Below are 15,494 nucleotides of genomic sequence, written 5' to 3'. Positions count from 1 at the left end.
TTTGTGGTTGTTTTGTCTCTTTGTTGTTGTGAGTTATGATATAAATGAATACTAACTCTCATCAGTATCAGTTAGTGACAGAATCACTGCTTTATTTTATGTGAATATAAACATATATACACGATTTCATCTACTATTGTAGCTAGGCAATGACGTCACTTTTGCAACAGAGGAGGGAGGGAGTGAAGGAGGAGTGGGTGGGGACAGGGGGTTTCTATAGACCAATCAGAGAGGTGCATCTAAATGAGTTGCAGACGGTGACGGTGGAGAGCAGCAGTTAGGAGCGGAGAGCAGAGAGCAGCGGTCCTGTTTAGACTGTTTCTTACTGCCTGTTCCTGTGTTTGTCTGGATGGCTAGTTAACGCTGCTTAACGCTGGTTAAAGCTCAGAACCAGTCCCCCAGTTACTCTTCAGATGTTTCGCTCTTTGCTGCGATAAAACGGATATTTGTCACTTTGACCGGAGCCTCAGAGAAAAGCTGCGACATGAAGTACAAAGTAAGTGAAGCGTCGAGTCAGAGTTTGTGTTCAGATGTCTCGTGGAAGAATGACACGAGCTGAAACTTCTCCTCTTTGTGTTTATGGCGGTTTTTACCTGATTTCAATGGACGGTTTAACAGTTTAATTTAAACCGGTTTAAAAAGGAGACACTTAAGTTTTCAGAGGCGGGAAGAGAAAAGATGTCGTCACGTTTCGAGATGATGTTTGAAGTTGATGTGTGAATGTATCGTGTGTGTGTGTGTGTGTGTGTGTGTGTGTGTGTGTGTGTGTGTGTGTGTGTGTGTTGTTAAATCACAGGGGCGTAAACAGAGGAAAAATGCTACCAACCCCCCCCCCCCAAAAAACAAGTCATTTTCTCTATAAAATAATAATGAAAAAAAGTCTCTGTTACAGTGTCCCCACAGGCAGGAGTGACGTCAGATGTTTAGCTCACTGTCACATGACAAAAACATGAAATCTGAACTTTGAAGCTGGAACCAGAAAATATTTCGTTTTTATACTTAAAAATGTGTTTGTGTTTTTCTGAAGCGAAATTAAACCTGGAAGATCAAAATGTTCAGACTTAATTATTGATTAATCCAGTATATGTTTCTTAGTCATTGATTGATGGATTAGTTGTTAATCGATCTGAAAATTTGAAAATGTCTGATTTTGTTTGACCAACAGAACAAAACACAAAGATTCACTTTATTAGAGAAAAGTGTCTAAACAATAAATTGATTATCAACCGATACTTCTGTTGATCAACTTATTGATTGATTATTGCAGCTCTGGTCACCTGTTGTTTACTTTATGAAAGAATTAAATTAAACATAATATAAACTTATCGTCATATTTCCACTTGTATCTGGGGCATTTGACTGTCACTTATAAATGAATCATATCACTGAACTCATTGATCTGGTCTTGATTGGACTAATGGAGGTCTCTGATTGGTCTTCACCTCAGCCAGTAGCCAATCAGTGGCTCTGTTGTGTCACTGTTTATTTGGTGGTAATGTTTTGAACTGATGATGCATGTGATTGATCTGGTGTCTCGTTAACCTCAGTGGAGTTGGTTGTTGTGAAGGATTTTTAACATGATTTGGGTTATTTTCATTTTTCTCATTCGTCAGCTTCTTGTTCTTCAGTCTGAATCCTGTTTCACCACATTGATGAAGCAGAAACTGTTTTCTGCTCCGTGGCTCAGACTCTGGACTCGATTGTAATCTGGATCTGTCTTCCTCTCTGGAGGTTAGGGTTAGGGCTAACCCTTATTGAGGAGGATGTCATGTTAACGTCCCTTACCCTTTTAATTCAACAGTGGGGTTAGAGTCCATGACAGTCGGAAGACTTTTTTAAAGAAACTGGGCTCCCGCTGCCTTCCTGTGTCCTAGGTCCTCTCCTTGTTTCCTTGTCTATATAAAATTTTAATCTTTTTATCCTCTTATTTTTTTTTTATTTCCTTTATTGTTATTTTAAATGGGGATATACACTTTTAACTTCTTATGAATGGTTTAAATAAAGAAAATATGCAAGTGCTTTTAACATTGATGGTCACCTTGTGCCAGAGTCCCTCGTAGTAATCTTAAGAGTTTTAACCCCAACCTAACCTTGTCTCTCTGCAGCAGGTCTGATTGAGACTGGAGGGTGTGTCTGGGTCATGGTCCTCACTGACTCATAGTCCTTTAAATACACAGTCCACAGAGCAGGGACAGGTCCAGAGCAGGGGCAGGTCCAGAACAGGAACAGGTCCAGAGAGCAGAGGCAGGTCCAGAGCAGGGGCAGGTCCAGAGCAGGGGCAGGTCCAGAGCAGGGGCAGGTCCAGAACAGGAACAGATCCAGAGAGCAGAGGCAGGTCCAGAGCAGGGGCAGGTCCAGAGCAGGGGCAGGTCCAGAGCAGGGACAGGCCCAGAACAGGGGCAGGTCCAGAGCAGGGGCAGGTCCAGAACAGGGGCAGGTCTAGAGCAGGGGCAGGTCCAGAACAGGAACAGGTCCAGAGAGCAGAGGCAGGTCCAGAACAGGGGCAGGTCCAGAACAGGGGCAGGTCCAGAGCAGGGGCAGGTCCAGAGCAGGGACAGGTCCAGAACAGGAACAGGTCCAGAGCGGGGGCAGGTCCAGAACAGGGGCAGGTCCAGAACAGGAACAGGTGCAGAGAGCAGGGGCAGGTCCAGAGCAGGGGCAGGTCCAGAGAACAGGGGCAGGTCCAGAGCAGGGGCAGGTCCAGAGAACAGGGGCAGGTCCAGAGCAGGGGCAGGTCCAGAACAGGGGCAGGTCCAGAGCAGGGGCAGGTCCAGAGAGCAGGGGCAGGTCCAGAGCAGGGACAGAGAGTGGATCTCCATGACAATTGTGTTTATCAGTGTTATTGATTAGTGTTATTAATGTGATCAACACAGCGTTTCCATGGTGATATCTGTAGGAGGAGCTCTGCTCAGTGATGACCTCTCTGACGTCGAACACCTCTGTGTTTGTCTTCAACACGTTCAGGTGAGATAGGGAGAAAAAAGAAACCTGATAAACAGATCTGCATTATGTAACACAGGAGGGAGAAGGAGGTGGCAGGGAGAGCAAAGAATCTTGGGAAACCAGGCGGTGAACGAGGCCTCGTCATGGTTAGAAGACACGTTTTGTTCTGTACTTAAGGTTCTAGCTGGAGCCACCAGGAGACGAGGATTTCAATCAGTGTTTCTGTTGATTTACAGGGATGATGATTTCCAGATTCTTTTTTTTTTTTTTTTATATATATATATGTTTTTGGGCTTTTTATGCCTTTATTTGATAGTGCAGTAGAGAGAGACAGGAAATGGGGAGGCAGAGAGAGGGGGAAAGCAAAGCAAAGGCCGTCCGATGCAGGACTCGAACCAGGGCCGACTGCAGCGAGGACTGTGGCCTCTACACATAAACCACTACGCCACACGACGCCCCGATGATTTCCAGATTGTCGTGGTTCTAAACAACAAATCCAAGATCTGGAGATCTGGCCTTTAAATCATTAATGTTTCAAATAATAATTCGCCTTACTTCATTAATTAACAAATAGAACAACAAATAGAGTAAACAATATTCAATCACACCATAATCCCAAATAAGAAAGAAGGGAATACAGTTTAAATTGAAGATGAAGAAAAAGACACAAGACGAACACCAGAACTCAGGAGGTGATGGGGTTTGATACAAAGAGGAAGTCCTCATCCTCCTTATCCTGTGTTTGTGAGGAGGGAGGAGGGATTTACAGGTGTGTCCCCTGTGGAGAGGAGGGAAGATCACTCTGTTGACATACATTGCAGATGGCGAACATTATATCAGTGAGAGTCAGGTGAGAGGACTGATGAACAGGTGACCTGCCTCTGTCCAGACGTAACAGAATCCAGCTCATGCATTAATGTTTTACATCTCGTTTGTTTAATCTGTAAAAAACTGCTCCATTAAACATGAGGCTACAGTCAGCAGCTGGTTAGCATAGCTTAATTTAGCTTTAGCATAGCATAAATGAAAATATGATTTTCTATGGAGTAAACAAATGTGATGTAACATGTTAATTTTTTAGCTTTAAGGGTGCTGGGAGGCTAAACAGAGCCAAGTTAGCAGTTCCCCTCTGTTTCCAGTCTTTATGCTAAGCTAAGCTAACCAGCTGCTGGCTGTAGCTTCATATTTAACGTACAGACATGAGAGTGGTTCAATCTTCTCATCCGACTCTGTATGAAAACAAATAAGAACAAAGCTTAAAGTTTGAGGCAAATAAGTTTAAAAAACCAAAGTGAAAATAACAGCTGATTGTTATTTTTATTCCTCCACCCAGCGGCAGCCATTTTGTTTTCAGGTTGTCCGTCCAGCTCATTCTCATGGACACGATATCTCAGTAACACCTTGATTGAACTCCTTCAAATTTGGCACAAACATTCATCAGGGCTCAAGGATGAACTGATTAGATTTTGGTTGTTAAAGGTCAAAGGTCAAGTTCAGTGTGACCTCAAAAAACACTTTTTAACCATTGTTGAAGTCTTCACAACAATTATGACAAAAGTCACACTAATGGTTTATATTTTCTATGACTGGATAAACAAGATGTGACCTGGAACTAGTCTGAGTTGAGGAGGAGAAGATTCTAGTTTAACCATAAACAACAATCTTGATATATATATATATATATGTGTGTGTGTGTATGTATGTATGTGTGCCTATATATAATGACCTGTTAGATTTGTTTTGTTGAAGAATTGAATTTAAAATACAAACTGAGCTAAATCAGCTGTTGACAAAGTTAAATTCTTTGGGTTTTTCTTTACAGAAGTTTGTTACTGATCAGGTGATCTATAGTCTGATATCAATATATCTTATAAAGTTATATCAGAGGATTTATCAGAGTAACTCTGAAGGCGAGTCCTTTAAAGTGTCGTGACACTTTTCAGAGGAAAACGTTCTTTCTCTTCCACAAACTTCAGTCATTCCTTCATGTCTGACGTAACTGCTGCAGAAATAGCTTCACAACCACAGAGAGGAGTGATGGTGTGTGTGTGTGTGTGTGTGTGTGTGTGTGTGTTTTTATGGGTTCAGGTTCCAGGCTCTGGTCCAAGAGCAAAGGGAGCTGGAGGAGACATTGTTCTGAGAGGGGGGGGGTGGGGTCTGTGATGCTGAAAGAGCTGCAGAAAATGAAAGAGAGGAAGTTGTGGGGGAACGAGAGGGCAAATAGAGTTTGGTGTATTGTGGGGGGGGGCGTGAGAATGAGAGCAGTCTAATGATCGTTGTTCAGAAGATGCTCATGATTCTTTCAAGGTGCCTCTTCACATGGTTAGTGGGTCTGCAGAGGGGCACAGTTAGCATGTTTGTGTGTGTGTGTGTGTGTGTGTGTGTGTGTGTGTGTGTGTGTGGCTTGTTTCCTCTGCAAGTTTTTACACAGTGAAGAGTTTTTTGCATTCAGTGGTCGTCTATCTGAATATTTTAGACTGAATCCAACATAGACATTTTATTATTATTGTTATTGTTGTTATTATTGTTTATATTATTATTTTTTATTAATATTATTATTATTGTTATTATTCCTCTGGTGTTTTCATCCTGTAACATTGCTTCAGTTTTTTGCTCCTGTGAAAGATTCCCAGTGAGCATGAAGAGCCCCCCCCCCAAACCAACCCCCCGCCCGCTGCGCCCTTGCACCGTGAGCCAGCCATTAACATTTGAAAACAGTGGGTGTAGGGGGGGCAGACACTGTGTGTTCATGAGAGAGAGAGAGAGTCAGCAACAGTACATATAAACATTTCCATGTTTGACCTTTGGCTGCAGTAATTCTCTGATAAATGAGACAAAACAAGTGAAAGGTACAAAAATCTGAAGTTACTGTTGATGTTTAAGGTCATTTGAGACGTTTTTTTTTTTTTTAAACATTAAACATATTTTTTATTCAAGAAAGGTAGTGCAATACAGGAAGCATTTAAGTGCAGTGTTCTTGAACTGGTTTTTCATTTTTGTCAATCAAGTCCCCCCCACCTCCCCCACCGCCATAAAAAAAAATGGAATACACAATAACAAAAATAATAATAACAATAATGATAATACATAAATGATACTCACAGTAATAACATTAATAGAGAGAAAAAAAACAAAAGAGGGTAAATAAGTGAATAAAATGAGTAAAAATAACAAGGGAGGGGGGCACTCTGCACTCTGTTACATGTCTTTAGTTTCGCATGAACTAAAGACAGACTTTTTCCAATTTAAGATCGTGATAAAATCGAAATCGTGATTTTATTTTTAAAAAATCGTGATATGATATTTTTGCCATATCGCCCACCCCTAGGGTTCCATATTTTGTGGAATTTTCTTACTGATCTGGTGAAGTACTTCATTTTCTCTAATTTCAGGAAAAACATTAGGTCGCTGAGCCAGACAGACACTTTAGGGGGATCAGGGGATTTCCACTGTAAAACTATTCTTCTACGGGCTAGCAAAGAGGCGAAGGCAAAAGCATTCTTCTTATCAGTGGCCAACAAGATCTCATTAGTAAATACTCCAAAGATGGCCATGTCTGCGGAGGGTTTCACTTTGGTGTTAAATGCGTCGTTCAAAGTTTTGCAAACAGATGACCAGAAATCTCTTAATTTAGGACAGGTCCAAAACATGTGGGCCATATGTGCTGGAGAGGAGTTACAGCGCTCACACCTATCCTGAATGTCAGAATAAATTTTGGATAGTTTAGACTTGGTGTAGTAGATTCTATGGAAAACCTTGAACTGTATCAGGCTGAGACGGGCGCAGGATGATGTACCATTAACTCTAGCCTGAGCGCAGTCCCAGACTGCTTCATCTATTTCCATCCCAAGTTCCTCAGCCCATTCCGTTTTAAGCCGTTCTAGTGATGTTTCATGGAGGGAAGTAATTATGTTTGAGATTATTGAGATCTGTCTCTTGTGCTGGACTTGTGCCCGCAAAACCTTCTCCAGCCCTGAATCTGCTGGTAAAGCTGGGAATGTTGGACTCTGGTTCTGAATAAAGTGACGAACCTGAAAGTATCTAAATAAGTCTGACCTCTGTAGTTGAAATTTTTCCGAAAGATCAGTAAAAGTGCCAAAAAGCCCATCTATGTAAAAGTTATAGCATATAGCTAGACCTTTTCTACGCCACAATGTAAAAGTATGGTCACTTCTGGCTGCAGGGAAAAGGTGGTTGTTGTAAATTGGGCTATATACAGAGAAATCTTCTTCTGAATTGTGCCCATATTTTAAGAGTGGAAATCACTACTGGGCTTGATGTGAACTTGGATGGTGAGAATGGTAACTCCACTGTAATTAAAACAGAGAGTGAGGCAGAAGTGCAAGAGTTTGCCTCAAGTCTGCACCAATTCAACTCTGGGGCCTGATACCAGTATATAATTTTTTGAATATTGGACGCCCAGTAATATTTTTTCATATTGGGAAGTGCTAGTCCGCCTTGGTCTCTAGGTCTTTCTGAAAGTTCTCTGTGGATTCTAGGATTTTTACCAGCCCATAAAAATGAAGAAATTAATTTATCCAAAGACTGGAAGAAAGATTTAGACAAAAATACAGGGAGACACTGAAATATCAATCATTTAAGTCGTTTTGAAGCAAAAACTCCAAATATTCTGGTTCCAGATTCTCAAATTCAAGAAGATGTGTTTTCTGATGATCAGTTTTTCTCTGATTTACACATTGAAACTTGAATATCTTTGTGTTCTGGACGTTTTATCAGAGGAAACGAACATTGATATATTTCTGTCTGGGTTCTGGAGCTTTTCTTGGGCATTTTTCAAACTTTTCTGACTCACTTAATGAATTGATTGAGAATACGTGTCAGCTGCAGCCGTCATCACAATATAAAACTGTGGAAGCAGAGTGCGTCGTGGGTAGAGTGTTAAAGATGATGAATGTTTCCCTCTAATGAACAGAAGCGTCCCTTTCATGTCAGACAGCTTCATGTTTCAAAGATGGCCGCCTCTGTTGTTGGTCTCTTCTTTGTGTAGCGTGAAATCAGAGGGACAGAGGAGTGAATCTCCCCCTCATTAGTTATTCTATATGTAAAACCTTTCAGTGTGGCCCCGCACAGATATCATGAAACATATTTCACATCTCGGCTATTGGCCCTTGGAGGGATTAGCTCTCGTCTCTGGGGGGTTACCACGATGCGTTCACGTACCCTCGTTTGGCATCAGTGTTTGGAGATAATCCACATGGTCTCTGTCTGTTTGCCGGACTCCATGAACATCATCACGTTGTCGTTTTGTGTCTCTGATTGGTTCTCGACTCCTTTATGTTCAGTAAACTGTCAGAGGTCAGAGGTCAGCAGCTAAACACAGCCCCTCAGCGATTCATGTAGACTCAGCATGGACACACGAGTTTGAAGGACACATCTCTTCTGCTGCTTCGCACTGACACAGAATGACTTGGCAGAATATGAGAGGCAGCATTACACAATAAACCTCCCCAGCTCTCAGACACTCATATGTGCAGTGTGGCTTCACGTCTAATTATAGGCTGTAGCTGGATTCAGGGCCGGAGCAAGGGAGTCCAGGACCAGGTCTGTCGTAGCCTGGAGGCAGGAAGTGCTGCAGGCTGAGGAGTGGAGGGAAACTGAGGAGGGTGTCAAGTCAGGTTACATCCTAGTTTATGTGACAGTAAAAAAATAAAAGCTGTGATGAATGAGGAGGCGGAGCTGGAGGAGGAGCTGAAGGAGGAGGAAACTCATGTTATTAAGAAGTAAAAAAGGTTGACGAGCTTTAGTGATTCAACAAAAGAGAAAAGTCAGAGACACGGTGTATCTGACAGGAAGGAAAGGAACAGGGATGACAATAGGTTCTGATGGATACTGGATCATGACACACAGCTTCAAACCTTTAAGGAACATTGATCACACATGACAAATCCTTTTATTCATTTAACCAAATACTTGTGAGATCAGTGTTGATGGAGAAGGTTGTTTTGTTTGTGACTGTTTAAATGAGTTTTTCTTTTGTAATGTTAAAGGTGTGATAGTTTAGTGTTGCCATGGATTCAGTGAACCACAACATCAGCAGTTCCTGTTTGTTGTTTTCCTGTGAACTGACTGTCAAAGACTCACTGTGATACTGAAGAAAACATCTGAGGATTTTCAGATCTGCAGCATCTTTCACTCCGATCTCTTGTTTACAGTTTATTTACATCAGAGATATTGATCTGCTCTGAAAGTCACAGTGAATCTAAAAGTTTGTGTTTCTCAAGTCTGTGACACAAACTGCTGCAGTCAGACTCAGTGTTTTAGTGTTTTAATCAGTGTACCTGAACTGCTGCTGTTGATAACTGGGCCAAACTACAATAATTAACTTCCTGTTGTTTTTAGATCATCTGCGTTGGTCCGCCCCCTCACCTCACCTCTCTCCCTCTGAAAACTCCCTCACAGTTTAAAAACGTCTTCATTAATCTAATGTTGTCTGACCATCAGTCTAAAATCCAAAGATATCATAGAACAAGGAACAACAGTTGACTGATCCGCTTGACATGAGTCTTAGCAGGGAGCAGTTATAGAAGAACACCATTAAAAGGAACTTCCATCTTTATTTTAGTTTTCAGGGAAAATCAGTCGTAGGCGTAACATTCACTGACTCTACATCCTGAGACATTTGAACACCAGTGGTTCAGTTGTAGTGCGGTCGACTTCCTGTCAGTTTCCATCCTGCTGCTGTAGCTCATCAATCAGATGAGATGAAGGTGGAGGCCGTAGTGTTTACACTGAGGTTTTATTTAGTCATACAGAATCAATGGAGCCTGTGTGTTTGACTTTAAACAATCATCACAAAACAAGAACAAACTAACGATCAATGCTGTGATCTGAAATAACTGGTCAGTGGACACGAGGCTAAAACAAGCTATTGATTGATACAGTTACAACTCTATTGATCTACTGCTGACGTAAGATATCGATCACTGTGAAGCAGCTGTGTGTGTGTTGTAAAATAAAATCTCTAAACTTGTGACATGAAGTCTCTCTGTGTAGCTAATACACAGGTGTATGGAGGGTGTAGCTAATACACAGGTGTATGGAGGGTGTAGCTAATACACAGGTGTATGGAGGGTGTAGCTAATACACAGGTGTGGAATCAGAGGCTCGACCTCCCTGAAAATACATGAAGAAATGACCATCATGGACTCTGAGCTCTGAGCCATTTCCCATGAGCCTCCTCTCTCTAGAACCCCTCACTCGGCCCATTTATGTGAACTGGCTCTCACCTGCAGCCGCACTCTGAGGAGCGACGGGTAGAAGTCATCAGGTCCTCATTATCGTCATTACTATAATTATTTTCTATATTTAACCCTGTGAAACGAGGCCAGAGGAGTGAGTATGAACCCCCCCGGGACACGTGGGACGGTGGTACGGCCCGCCGCAGAGGCTGATGGTCTCACAGTCGGAGTGTACCACTTTGTTTTGGGAGCAGTTTGAAAACATCCTGGTCTCTGAAAGCGGGACGGATCCCGTCGCCATGGAGACGGGGTTTCTGCTGCGTGGCTGCAGTAGCAGGGAGTGTTTGTGAGCCGCCTTCAGTATTATTAGATTGATGTGTAACAGAGGCAGAGCCAGAACCTCCCAGAGAGCTGGGGGGGGGGGCAGAGGTGGAGCTTTCAGCAGGAGAAGTTACGTAAGGTGCCTTTTATTTTTGGAGCGGTCAGCTCTCCACAGAGAGGACGTGTGTTTGTGTTCAGGCGAGACGCTGCTGGAAAAAAAGTGTTGATGTAGAGGTGTGTGAGTCATAGGGAGGGGTTCAGAGTGGGGGGGGCAGTCAGCTGGGGCTTCAGACTCCAGGTGTGAATCTGAACAGTTTCAACTTTACACTTTTTAATGACAAAAACATACAAGGCCATGAGAGTGTCTCCAAGCCAGATGTTACCTGATGTTGTCAGGGTTGTTTGTTAAATATCTTCCTGTTTTAGATCAAAATGATTTAAACTTCATCTCTCACATCTTTAGAGCTGAAACATTAGAAGATGAATCAGTTAATCAATCAACAGAAATGATCAATATCTCTTCTGATAGTAGATTTATTGTTTCAGTCACATTTCAAGTAAAATTAGTGAATCTTTCAGTTTCCTGTCTCTTACACGTGACAGCTGTTTTTCTTCTGTTATATTAAAGTGGACATCATCTTTAAGTTTGGACTGCAGCCTGGACAAATGGACGTGAAGACGTCACCTGAACACGTCACCTGAACCCCCCCCCCCCTCAGACTGGGGTCCTTCCGTTGAGTCACTGACAGACGGACATTAATTTAATGACATCCTGCACATTTCTCTGTTTCACTTCCTGCTCAACAGACTTTAATAAACTACATTAACAGAGACTCATTTGTACGGTGGCCCTGAAGCTCAGTTTACTGTGTCAAACAAATGCAAAAGAATAAAAAATCTTTCCAACACAAGTTCAACATTTATGAAAGAAAAACCTTAGAAATGAGTCACGACAACAGGAAGAACTACTGTCCGTCACTTTCTACTGTCCCCCCGGAAACATTTGTCTCTGGATGTTTTCTGTTTCTCTGGTCTGGGCTTCTGCAGCTGTTACTGTCATGAACCAGCTCAGGACTCAGAGTGGAGGCAGTGTTTCTGCAGTGAAGCTTGTTGAAGGTTCAGGTGTTCATCAGAGGTTCGTCTCTGTGCTTCAGAGGACGGATGTGAGGTCACAGCGTCTCTTCACCTTCTCTCTGGTCTCAGTGAAGCGAAGCTGAAATCAGCAGCTGCTTCTCTGGACCTTCTTCATATGTGTTGGTTCATGTCTTAACATGTGATCAATGTATTGAGACAGAGGAGGAGTCGCAGTGACAGGTGATTTAATTTCTCCTGAGCTTCAAGCAGGAAGCAGGTAACCACGACAACAGGCCTCATCCAGGAAGTTCAGATTAACAGATCTGTTCTGATTTAACAGCGTTCATGACAGTCATCCATTTTCTTAGTTTTCTCTTTGGTGTGAAACTCAATCAGCTACAGTCTGCTTTACTCCACATTGATGTCTAATCTGTTTAATCTGATTCTATAATTACTCAATTAATTCATCAACAGAAGAAAAACCAGCAGCTGCTTTGAAGTGAATCAAATATTCTCTGATTCTTCTAAAGATTTTCAGTTTATATCACCGGAGGATCAGAAAACATGAATAGATTGACTTGTTTTACTGACAATGGACTCATTGATTAACTGACTAATTGTGTCAGCTGTGATTGATTGATCTCACTGACGTATTTCCTCATATATTCAAACTTTAATAATCAGCTCTGAACATGTGAACTCCAGGCTCACGCCCTCTGGATGACGTTGACCTCCAGGGTCACAATCAAACTGGTTGCAGCTCGTTGGCTGGTTGGTGGTGGGGGGGGTTGTGATTGTGTGACGGGTGTTTTCTGGCTAATGGCCTCAGTGCACTGGAACAATAGGCAGGGGGCGGGGCCGCAGTGGGAGATAACTATGTTACTAACAGAGAGTTTCACATGGGAACTGTCTGAGTTCAGGCCGGTTAGAAAGAGGAAGGCCAGCCCAGGTTCACAAACGCCTCAGACCAAAGTGGGCTTCCTGATTCCCACAGTGAGCTACTGCTAATAACATGGAGTGAAACTGACTGTTCCTTTGTGTATGTGTTAACATTTCATTTCATATATTTCACTCAAATCAGAAGTAGAAGTAAAAACATACAAACATGATGAAAGCAATGGGTGAAAATGGGGAAAGCCCAGTCTGCTTGGGAAGCTTGTGAGAAGAGTTGAGTCACTGCAGGTCCACAACACAACTTCATCTGCAAGAGACATTAATCCCAAAACCCTAAAAAGAAAAACGTAATGGTCCAGAACATCTGCCCCATCAGTCCAAACATGAATTTAATCAGCAAAAATAATAATAATAAGAAGAAGAGTAACCAGCCTTTCAGTTAATACAAGTTTAAACATATTTTAGTAGCAGCTGCTGCTTTGAGTTCTTTCTAACAGCAGATAGAGATGCACACCTCACTACTACACTACAGTTTACGTTTATGTCTCTTTCCCATTTTTCTGCTCTTGTTTCTGATCATCCTCAGTCTGTAGGAAAGATTTCAGTTTGATCAACATGAGCACGTTGTGTCGCCTGATTAAAATCCAGTTTGATCTTCAGCTCATTCCATCAGATATCAGAGTTCAGTCCGATGCTGCAGGATCACATGAAGATAAAAATCAGCTGCAGTGAAGCTGAAATCCTGTTTTCTGTTTTAAACTCCATCTGAAACTCAGAACATGAGTGACAGGACAACAATCTCTTTATTATTATCATTATTATTATTATTATTTAGAAGAAATGTTCAATGGTAAAGAACATGAAGAGTGAAATTTGCTTTAGTTACTTATGGAATTAAATTAAACAGGAAACCTTAAAGACAAACGAAGATAAAATATAAATAATACAAATAGAAGAAGGCAAAAGAATAAATAGTAATAATAATAAATCTAGTCATATTATTAATGAAGTTAAGTTAATAAATAACTGAGGATATTTACTTCAATGTCTTAATGTTTCATATCAGTGTTTAACTGGTTCAGTGTCTGTAGCTTCATTATTAAACAGACTCAGTAACTGAACAAACAGATTTTTCTTGACGAGGCTCGTTCGGCTGCTGCTGCTGCAGAAATAAATGAAACAAGGTCATTCACATGAAACAAAGACAAGATGAGAAAACTGAACAACAAACACTGTCCTCTGTCGCAGCACCCAGTTTGAAGGTGCCCTTGAGCAAGGCACTTATTGCCTAATTGTGTTTATAGAGCATGCATGGCTGAGGGTGCAGAACTGCTCCCAGGAGTTAAAGCTGTGGGAGCATCAAGCTGCTGAAAAGGAGAATTCATGCTCAGTTAACTAACTGAAGGCTAACAGGAAAAGACTGATGCATTTACTGAGGCAATTAGTCTTAAATGCCCCGCTCAGACACACAAGTGCCACACTCCAGGGCTTTTCTATCTCCACAATCTGTGGTTGGAGTCATTATCCCTCGGCCTCTCTTTAGAAAACTGAGCCCTGCAGCAGCAGCGGAGTTAGCTTAGCTAAGCATAAAGCCAGGCTCCTGCTTCCTTTTTCCAGTCTGCTAAAATAAGCTAAGCTAATCGCTGAGCTTCATTTTCAGCGTAAAGACATGAAAATGGTATCAGTTTAACTCCAGGGTTTCTACAGTGTCCCCCAAATTCAATTTAAGACATTTAAAACACGTTTCATACTACAAAGAATTCAATTCAGTAAAATCATAAATAAAATAAAAAATACAATTTAATACTTCATACCAGTTAAAGACTGACAAAATAACTGGGGGCCTTTTACTTGTCTACGTCCAGGGGCCCATTTTCTCATAATCCATCCAAATAAGCAGCAGTGAATTAACGGAGGAATTAAACAATTAAAAAGAGCGAATGTTTCTGTCAGCAGGTCAGAGGACGAGCTTCAGACCCTGAACTCCCTCAGACAAGAGAGTTTTATAAAATGAACCTGTTCCTTCCATAAGATTTACTCCAACCTGAAAAACAGAATACGACAGAAAGTAAAAGTTGTTTGTTTTTATTCAGTAATTATAACACTCCCACCCCCCCGCTCTCTCTCTGCAGAACCTGATGGCCAAAGCTTTGTACGACAACGTGCCGGAGTCTCCGGAGGAGCTGGCCTTCCGTAAAGGAGACATCCTGACGGTGATCGAGCAGAACACCGGAGGCCTGGAGGGCTGGTGGCTCTGCTCCCTGCACGGCCGCCAAGGCATCGCCCCTGGCAACCGCCTCAAACTGCTGATCGGACCTATGTTCGACGCTCAGTCGCCGGCCGCTGCCGCCGCCCAGTCTCCTCCTCAGAGCTATCAGCAGAAGATTGGATCAGGGTCTCAGGGGCTGTACCAGGTTCCTCCTGGACAAGAGGTCTACCAAGTCCCACCGAGGAGTTCTCTATCTGCTGACAGCACACCAAGCAAGGTGAGGAACACCAGACACAGCTACCTGCTTTTAGTACCAGTGAGTCTCAGTGAGTGATCCATGCAGAGCGATCAGGTCACATTACAAGCAAAGGCTGCAGCAGCTGATTTCACTGATTCCTTCAGTAGAGAGGATGAACTCTTTTAGGACTTGAGGACTGACTGTGGACAGTTGACTCTCTGTGGGACACGACTCGTCCCTTTTTGGTCGATAACATGTAAAAAAAAGAAAAAGACGTTGTGACAGGTCACTGTGACATCTCACGGTTGGGTGTTATGTCTGAGCCATAGTCTACAACCTCAAAAGATTCTGTTTACAAAGATATAAAATAGAAAATGCAGCAAATCCTCACATTTGAGAGGCTGGAAGAAGCAAATGTTTGGTTTAATAATAGATGATTAAGGGACTAAATGTTCCAGTCCTACATTTCTACATTTCTCAAAGGATTTTGGCCTCCATCTTTTATGTGATTAGAGTTTCAGACTGATTCCTGATAAACTGATAAAGTCTCACTGAAAACTCTCATTACTGGTGATTTACATATCGACACACAGTAATACTCTCCAGATACTGAGGT

At 42.2% G+C, this 15,494-nt stretch overlaps 1 protein-coding gene across 1 annotated transcript in view; it reads left to right on the top strand.

Moving 5' to 3' along the window:
• Positions 1 to 290: 290 nt before the first annotated feature.
• Positions 291 to 15,494, top strand: part of nedd9 (neural precursor cell expressed, developmentally down-regulated 9) — a 28,364-nt gene continuing 13,160 nt past the window's right edge. Inside the window, exons 1-2 of the mRNA XM_022757401.1 lie at positions 291 to 496; positions 14,564 to 14,917. Coding sequence (XP_022613122.1) covers positions 485 to 496; positions 14,564 to 14,917 — 366 coding nt within the window. The 5' untranslated portion in view covers positions 291 to 484. The remainder of the gene's footprint in view (positions 497 to 14,563; positions 14,918 to 15,494) is intronic.

Source organism: Seriola dumerili, unplaced genomic scaffold (genome assembly GCF_002260705.1).
Source record: "Seriola dumerili isolate Sdu_G_001 unplaced genomic scaffold, Sdu_1.0 BDQW01000273.1, whole genome shotgun sequence".
NCBI lineage: Eukaryota > Metazoa > Chordata > Actinopteri > Carangiformes > Carangidae > Seriola > Seriola dumerili.
The sequence above is the reverse complement of the archived record's forward strand: the minus strand, read 5'-3'. Positions and strand labels throughout refer to the sequence as shown.